This window comes from Mobula hypostoma, chromosome 22 (genome assembly GCF_963921235.1).
Source record: "Mobula hypostoma chromosome 22, sMobHyp1.1, whole genome shotgun sequence".
Classification (NCBI taxonomy): domain Eukaryota; kingdom Metazoa; phylum Chordata; class Chondrichthyes; order Myliobatiformes; family Myliobatidae; genus Mobula; species Mobula hypostoma.
Window position 1 is genome coordinate 4,894,889 of NC_086118.1, and position 9,420 is coordinate 4,904,308.

Below are 9,420 nucleotides of genomic sequence, written 5' to 3' on the forward strand. Positions count from 1 at the left end.
TCTTGGGCTTCCTGTCAGCTCACCGGCAGGTGGTGAGAGTGGGCTCCCTCACTACAGGGGCACAGCTGAGAGCATCCTGACTGGCTGCATCACTGCCTGGTATGGGAACTGTACCTCCCTTAATCGCAGGACTCTGCAGAGAGTGGTGTGGACAGCCCAGCGCATCGGTAGTTATGAACTTCCCATGATTCAGGACATTTACAAAGACAGGTTTGCAAAAAGGGCCCGTAGGATCATTGGGGACCCGAGTCAGCCCAACCACAATCTATTCCAGCTGCTACCATCCGGAAAACGGTACCGCAGCATAAAAGCCAGGACCCACAGGCTTCTTCCACCAGGCCATCAGACTGATTAACTCGCACTGATTTGGGTGTATTCTATGTTACATTGACTGTTCCTTTTATTATAAATTACTATGATTGCACATTGCACATTTAGATGGAGACATAATGTAAAGATTTTTATTCATGTATGTGAAGGATGTAAGAAATAAAGTCAATTCAAGTACAAAAGATAAAAGGGATGCAGTGGATGTTGTGTATTTGGACTTTCAGAAGGCCTTTGACAAGGTGCCACACACGAGGCTGCTTATCAAGTTAAGAGCCCATGGTATTACAGGAAAGTTACTACATGGTTTGAGCATTGGCTGATTGGTAGGAGGTAGCGAGTGGGAATAACGGTCTTACAAAGATCATAGCAGAGCAACTAATACTTATCTCAAATGAAACTAAGTAATTGAAACTGAATAATTAACAGATGTGAATGAGCAAAGATTTGCTATGTCTGCACTAATGTAGTAAGGTTATTTCCATGATATAGTTGTCACATTCCTGATACGTTCCAAGTACTCTTTGTTCAAGCTCATAATTGGTTATGAAGAATGATTAAGGGGATTGAAGCTTGTTTTGGTCTTGAGCAAAGGGGGGCAGAATTTTACTGGTTTGCTTCTATACAAAAGACAAAACTGTACAGTAGTCACTCTACTGAGGTGTATATTTCCCCTTCAGAAGTTAAATCCACTCAGCCAAGATTATATGAAATCCATCTGGTAGGATCTTGTATAAAACAGTTGTAATCATTTTAAATGAAATGTGAGGCACTAGACTATCCAAGCTTGCAGCTCGAACACCATCATAGTTGTCAGCTTACATTGGGAATTTAATCTTTCTGGCTTAGTTTTGACTTTCACTCTCTGAAACTATTGGGTGAGATGTGCATTGTTATTCAGGTAATGAATTGCTAATCTTGCATTGCTGGTTTTGTAGATCGTATGCCAAAACTGGAATTGGTTTATTGCTATTGCGTGTACTGAGATGTGGAAAGTTTTAATTTTACAGCCTTCCACGCAGATCATTTCAAATCATAAGCCCATTGAAGTGGGCTTATGGGGAAAACACTAACAAGATGCAGTATTTTGTGCTACAGGTACAGAGGGAGTGCGGTATAAGTAGATAATAAGGCAGATTGTGAGCTCAAGAGTTCATAATGTACATGGTTAAATGAGGTTCTTCTTCCCCTCCCCCCCCCGCAAAAAAAAGTGATTTAAATTATGAACTGTGGTGGATACTGAGGCAGCAGCCATGTGAGGGACAGGAAGGTCTAAAATGAGGAACAGCAGCAAATTACCTATTGGCCAATATCTTTCTGCGAAATGAGTTGTTTCATATTTATCATCTGACAGTCTTTGCAATAGGGAATCGATTACTCTCAAACATTCCCCGTCTCCTACAATGTTTATCAGATTATAAAACCCACCCAATAAAAAAAATTCCTCTCATAGTTCTCGTGCCAAATATATTATGCAACCTGTTGCAAATCTGTGTCCAATCAGTACCTTATACTGAACCATGCTTACTCCACATTGATCAACAGTGAGTCTATTGAGCGCAGTGGCACGGGTGGCTCTCAATTCCGGAGCTTTGATGCAGTTTGCAGTGTTTGCATGTTCTACCCATTTCCACCAGATACTTTGGTTTCCTCCAGCATCTCAAAGTAGTACTGGCAGGTTAAATGTCCCTTGTATGGAGCAGGTGGATCAAAGGGGAGTTGAGCATGTGAGAGTTGCAGGCGTACATGCTCCTGTATGGCCTCCTGTACAGTCGACAACCTGGGCGACAATTCTGAATTTTCAGTTGGTTTCCATCCTGAGTAAAACTGGGCAAATGAGGTGCAAGCTACTGTCCCGTTTCCAATTGCTGCTTGTTGTGTGCGTGTTCATGTTCTTGGTGATATCTGAAGAATGGCCAATTATTTCCATATTTCTCGCAAGGTAGAGGAAACCTTTGATTCTGTCCTGAATCTCAGCATTTCCATCAATTTCAATTCCCCTCCCATTTCCCTATAACTTGTCACAAGGAGTAATTTTACAGTGAATCAATTAACCTCTCAGCCAGCATACCATTGAAAAGTGGGAGGAAACACGCACTCATCAGGAGAAGGTGCAAACTCCACACAGCTCCAAGGATCGGGATTGAACCTGTCCTGCTGGCGCTGAGGCAGCAGCCCTACCTGTTGTGCCATTTGTAATCAAACTTGAGTAATTACTGCTGGTAGGTGTCTGCTTCAGGAAAGAATAAAAGTTGGGGAAACTTTAAATAAGTTCTGCTTTTAGTTGTCATCCAAGTGACATTCTGGATAATTTGCTGTTGCCCACCTGGACTGTTGATCTCACTAGTTCCAGGTGATCTAGATGAAGCCTGCATTTTATTGCTATCTGTGCTGATATGTGTAACTTTGTGACTTGCTTTTCTTGCAGCCTCTCGGAGAGTGTTTGGATGTATTCTGCGTCGACCCCTCTTTGGTCACCAAACATGCCAATCTAGTGCGGTTCCCGCCAGACTTCCAGCCAATTCCCTGCAAGCCCCTGTTCTTTGACCTGGCTCTGAACCATGCCGTTTTCCCAGCTTTGGAGGATAAAGTGGAACAGAAAGGACGAGGAGGCTTCACTGGTTACATCAAAGGTTTCTTTGGCTTCCGTGGCTGAAGTGTGGAGGAGATTAAATGTCTGTGTTTCATGGAAAGGTCTGTCTATTGCTGCATCTTTGGAAGCAGTTCTAATGCTTCAGATGGTAGTAGAGACAGAATATGGCAGACTGAATTCAACCCTCGTGCTAGCCTGTCAAGATGCTGGAATCAAACAACTACAGCACTGAATGCCCCTTGTTTCCTATAAACAATGAACACACCTGAGTTTATGGTGTCATTTCCTGTCAGCAAGCCAGTAAATTACTAATATACAGGCTCCTCAAACTGTTTAATTTTTTTACTCAGCCAAAAATTATGCCACCAAACCTAGGTGGAGCAGTCAGCTAATTTTTTTTCTCCTGCCCTTATGTGTCAATCTGATTGTGGGTGTTGGTCAGAACCAGTAGAACTGGGGGAGTGTTATCGTAAATTAGGTGATGACTCATTGTTGTGCTAATTTGTTTAAAATAGCTGATTAAGAAGTGATTAAGCAGCAAGTTATCCAGATAGAGTTCAGTCAGAGAACCTTTAAAATATGTTGCATATTATTTCTCCCTTCCCCCCTCCTCTCTCTGCCTCACTATCACTTCCTTCCTCAACCAACAGAGCACTCGATTCACTCTTACAGTAATCTGGCTACTATTTATGTTAATACATGCAGCATTCCAAATCTACATTGGGTCTTACAATTTACGCATCTTCATTCCTGTTGTTGAGGGTGTTCGATTGTTTAAGAGAACCACGATGCTCCTAATTTCTCACCAGGTTTTAGTCTGGCACTGACTCCTTGCACCAGACTTTCCATTCTTAGTGAGGGTTTCTTGCTAAATTAGGTGAAGAATATGATCATAGTCCCATTCTTGTAAGGGTCTGGACAGAACAGTTGCCCTTTTGTCGTGTATTCTTGAACAGGACCCAGTGGAGAGGAGTCACTGAAGAAATCTCAAACAAACAATTCAGTGCCCACAACAATTCCCCATGCAGCTGACCAAATACCAGTCTGCAGACCTCAAATGTGCTTGTCTTTCTTTATTTTGACAGCTGCTGCATACAGACAGGAGTGAAGGCTTGGTGTTGGTTCACCATTGCAGTTTAACATAATTGTCCAGTTCTTTAAGTCGTGCTTGGTAGTAGCAGGCCAGCCGAGGAAACAGTACACAAAACCAGTGTAGTGCTGGGTTATGTTCATTCAACTCTGTACTGAAACAGAGCCAATTCAGTGCCACCGATTTTTTAGCCTGTTGAATTAATTTCTCACTGAAGAACTTGCGAACTATTTAATATAATCAATCCCAATGAAAACCTGGAAGCATTCCCTTTTGTTTTTAAAATGTTCTACCAAGGCAAAGGAAAAGTTTGAGAGGAATGGATCTGTACACTGAGAGTGTATCATCAATCCCTATGTGTTTGAGTGAACTGAAATTAAAATCAACAAAGATTTATGTTTTCGCCACCTACTTTAACCTTGGACAAAGTTACTATCAATAGATTAAATTGGGAAATGTTTTGTTTAGAAGTCCTGAAATAAACTCTTTACCAAAAAGTGTATGTTGTAACTGTGTGAGACTCAGACTTTTTGCCTTTGCTGTAGCTAAATGAATCTGTGGCTCAATAGTGTGTGAAGATATGATGGACACTGAGGTAAACTAGACAAAACATCATACTGGCACTTCTAGCAATCAATCATCACTCCACCTGAGCTGGAAGATTACAGGTTCAAGCCCCTTGGTGCTTTAAACAATCAGTTGATTGCAGTATTTGGGGAGCACTGGACTCCCTGGTGTCACTTCTTGATTTGGAATGTGACAACAGTTCCTGCTGAACTATGCTGATCATTGGGGTGGATGGCAAAGTCCCATTTCCTCTTGATCTCTCCCTAGGTTAGTTTGATCCTGAAAAAACTAACCCTGCAGACAGTGACTTGCTTTGTGCAAAATGGAAGCAATGCACAGTTTGTTTAGATGGCTGCAGTAGCTAGATACATCCATGCATTATTTAATGTAACATTCACAACCTCTTCAGACGAGATCTTAAACAAAGCTGTGTCTGACCCTCAGGTTCTAAACCGAATTAATGATGGGCAGGAATCCTTCTGTTCCCACTGTTTAGTCTTCAACCAACACCTGAAAACAGTCACTGACTGTATGGTTAGGCTGCTGCATTTTCTTTTATAGCTGACTACACTTCAGAAGAAGAGGAGGATTCTGTGAATGCTGCAACAGAAAGGAAAATTCTTTGCTGGGTCTTTTTCTACCTTGTGTTTTGATTTCAGTCACAGGTAGTTAATTTTAAGAATTTGGATCCTTTTGTGTGATTTTTGTTTTCTGTTGTGGGTAAAGGCTTATTACATGAATGAACCCACAGTAAAGCGTCCAATTGAAAAGCAAAGTCAAGGCTGGAATTAATTTCTACAGAAAGTTGAAAGCAGAAATGGTGTTTGAACTTGTGTTGGCGCGTGGCCAAGTGGTTAAGGCGTCGGTCTAATGGTTGTGTCCTTGAGCAAGGCACTTAACCACACATTGCTCTGCAATGACACCGGTGCCAAGCTGCATTGGCCCTCGTGCCCTTCCCTTGGACAACATCGGTGGCGTGGAGAGGGGAGACTAGCAGCATGGGCAACTGCTGCAAGTCTTCCATAAAACTGCCTAGGCCTGCACCCTGGAGACCTTCCAAGGCACAAATCCATGGTCTCACGAGACTAATGAATGCCTATTTAGGGACTTGATTACAGTACACAGTATTATAGTTTTCCATACTTCCCTTTTTAAAAACAAAATGTATAGATGATGACACAGAAAGATGAACATAGAACAGTTACAGCATCGTATGGGCCCTCCGACACATGTTGTGTGCCAATCTTTAAGCCTCAACGATAAATCTAACCCTTCCCTCCTACATAGCTCATAATCCTCTATATTTCTTTCATCCATGTGTTTATCGAAAAGTCTCGTATATATCCTTAATATATTTTCATCACAGCTTCTTTCCAACTGTGATAAGACTGCTGAACGGATCCTGACCCAGATCTGGGCCATACCCTCCAATATCCGAATCTGCCTCTCGGTTTTTCTTTGCACTACCTTACTTTCCATTTTCTGTTTATGATTTATAATTTAAATTTTTAATATTTATTATCGATTTGTACTCCAGGGAGCATGAAGAACAGAATCAAATATTGCTGTGATGATTGTACACTCTAGTATCAATTGTTTGGCGACAATAAAGTATAAAGTATATCAGCCTTTACGATCACCCCCAGAAGTACATTCCAAGCTCTTGCAACTGAGTATGTATTAAAAAAAAATCTACCTCTGACATCCTTCCAAAACATACTTCCACCTACTGTAAAAGCATCCCCTCTGGTGTGTTCAGTTTGATCTTCCCAGGCTGTCCACTCTGTCTATGCCTCTCATAACATATGCAGTGCCTATAAAAAGTATTCACCATCCTCCCACCCTTCCAAGGGGGGAGGGACCTGGGAAGTTTTCATAGAAACTACAGCACAGAAACAGGCCCTTTGGCCCTTGGCTGTGCTGAACCATTTTCTGCCTAGTCCCACTGACCTGCACAGGGACCATATCCCTCCATACACCTCCCATCCATGTATCTGTCCAATTTATTCTTAAATGTTAAAAAAGAACCCGCATTTACCGCCTCACCTGGCAGTTCATTCCACACTCCCACCACTCTCTGTGTGATGAAGCCCCCCCTAATGTTCCCTTTAAACTTTTCCCCCCTCACCCTTAACCCATGTCCTCTGGTTTTTTTCTCCCCTTGCCTCAGTGGAAAAAGCCTGCTTGCATTCACTATCAATACCCATCATAATTTTATATACCTCTATCAAATCTCCCCTCATTCTTCTACGCTCCAGGGAATAAAGTCCTAACCTATTCAACCCTTCTCTGTAACTGAGTTTCTCAAGTCCCGGCAACATCCTTGTAAATCTTCTCTGCACTCTTTCAACCTTATTTATATCCTTCCTGTAATTTGGTGACCAAAACTGAACACAATACTCCAGATTCGGCGTCACCAATGCCTTATACAACCTCATCATAATATTCCAGCTCTTATACTCAATTTTTTGATTAATAAAGGCCAATGTACCAAAAGCTCTCTTTACGACCCTATCTACCTGTGATGCCACTTTTAGGGAATTTTGTATCTGTATTCCCAGATCCCTCTGTTCCACTGCACTCCTCAGTGCCTTACCATTAACCCTGTATGTTCTACCTTGGTTTGTCCTTCCAACGTGCAATACCTCACACTTGTCTGTATTAAACTCCATCTGCCATTTTTCAGCCCATTTTTCCAGCTGGTCTAAGTCCCTCTGCAGGCTCTGAAAACCTTCCTCACTGTCTACTACACCTCCAATCTTTGTATCATCAGCAAATTTGCTGATCCAATTTACCACATTATCATCCAGATCCATGTTTTATTGTTTTACAACATTGAATCACAGTGAATTTAATTTGGCTTCTTTTGAGACTGATCAACAGAAAGAGACTTTCGTGTTACAGAGCTCGTAAAAAAACGATGAAATTGACTTTTTAACATCGTGAACCAGCGTGTTGTTGTTAAGTCTCCCGCTCGCTGTGAAAATGGGGACTCCTCCCTCTCCCTTATTAAGGAGAGAGACAGAATCTGTGGGTTGCCGAATGCCGGATGAAACGCGATAGTCTTTGGGGTAACTGCAAGGTCTGTGTCTTTGCTATTGCCTAGCTCACGCTTGTGCTTGGTAACGGGTGCGGGTTTTTTTTGCTGGGGGGAGGGGGATCGTTGCTTGCTGCTTACGCGTGGGAGGAGGGAACTGGGGAGGGAAATTAAGGGTTCTCACATTTGTCCATTCTTCGGGGTACTCTGTTTTCATGGATGGTTGTGAAGAAAAAGTATTTCATGATGTACATTGTATACATTTCTGACATTAAATTGAACCTTTATGTCAAGGTGAAAACAGATCTCTACAAAGTAATCTAAATTACAAATATAAAACATAAAATAATTGCATAATTATTCACCCTCTTCATGTCAGTATTTAGAAGATGCACCTTTGACAACAATTACAGCCTTGTCTGTGTGGATAGGTCTCTATCAGCTTTGCACATCTGGACACTGCAATTTTCCCATTCTTTACAAAACTGCTCAAGCTCTGTCAGATTGCATGGGGATCATGAGTGAACAGCCCTTTTCAAGTCCAGCCACAAATTCTTAATTGGATCAAGGTCTGGACTCTGACTTGGCCACCCAGGGCATTAACTTTGATGTTTTTAAGCCATTCCTGTGTAGCTTTGGCTTTATGCTTGGGGTCATTGTCTTGCTAGAAAACAAACCTCCCAAGTCACAGTTCTCTTGAAGACTGCATCAGGTTTTCCTCTAGGCTTCTCCTGTAATTTTGCTGTATTCATTTTACCCTCCACCTTTACAAGCCTTCCAGGGCCTTCTGCAGTGAAGCATCCCCACAGCATGGTGCAGCCACCACTACACTTCATGGCAGGGATGGTGTGTTTTTGATGATGTGTAGTGTTTAGCTTATGCCAAACATCACGTTTAGTCTGATGGCCAAAAAGCTCAATTTTGGTTTTATCAGACCATAGAACTTCCTTCCAGATGACTTCAGAATCTCCCACATGCCTTCTGGCAAACTAGCCGAGATTTCACGCAAGATTTTTTTTTCCAACAGTGGCTTTCTCTTTGCTACTCTCCCATTAAGCTGCAACTGGTGAGGTACCTGGGCAACAGTTGTTATATGCGCATCTCAGCCACTGAAGCTTGTAACTCCTCCAGGATTGTCTTGGGTCTCTTGATGGCCTCCCTCACTAGTTTCCTTCTCACTGTCACTCAGGTTTCGAGGATGTCCTGCTCTAGGCAGATTTACAACAGTGCCATATTTTTTCCATTTCTTGACGACTTCTTGTACCCCAAGAGTGACTTGGGAATTTTCTTGTATCCATCTCCTGACTTGTGTTTTTCAATAATCTTTTCGTGGAATTGCTTAGAGTGACTTTGGTTTCATGGTGTAGTTTTTGCCAGGATACTGACTCACCAACGGTTGGATATATGTGTATTATTACTACAATCATTCGAAACACCTTGACTGCACATGGGTCTCCAAAAAACAATCTCAATTTAACTAATTATGTGACTTCTAAAACCAATCGGCTGCACCAGTGATTATCTGGTGTGTCATATTAAAGGGGTGTGAATACTTATGCAATCAATTATTTTGTATTTTATATTTCTAATAAATTTAGATCACTTCATGCAGATCTGTTTTCAGTTTGACACGAAAAACACTTTATCTGTTGATCAGTGTCAAATATGCTAAATTGTTGTAAAACAATGAAATATGAAAACTTCGGGGGGGGGGGGTAATACTTGCATGAGCACTGTATTTCTCATCTTCCTTTGCTCTAAAGAGAAAAGTTCCATTTCATTTTAGAGGTGAAATGAGATGTTCAT

General features: G+C 41.8%; 1 protein-coding gene across 1 annotated transcript in view; it reads left to right on the forward strand.

Moving 5' to 3' along the window:
* srp68 (signal recognition particle 68) overlaps positions 1-4,527 on the forward strand; it is a 70,901-nt gene extending 66,374 nt beyond the window's left edge. The window contains exon 16 of the mRNA XM_063030923.1: positions 2,756-4,527. Within this exon, the coding sequence (XP_062886993.1) occupies positions 2,756-2,983 (228 nt within the window). The 3' untranslated portion in view covers positions 2,984-4,527. The remainder of the gene's footprint in view (positions 1-2,755) is intronic.
* The last annotated feature ends 4,893 nt before the right edge of the window (positions 4,528-9,420 follow it).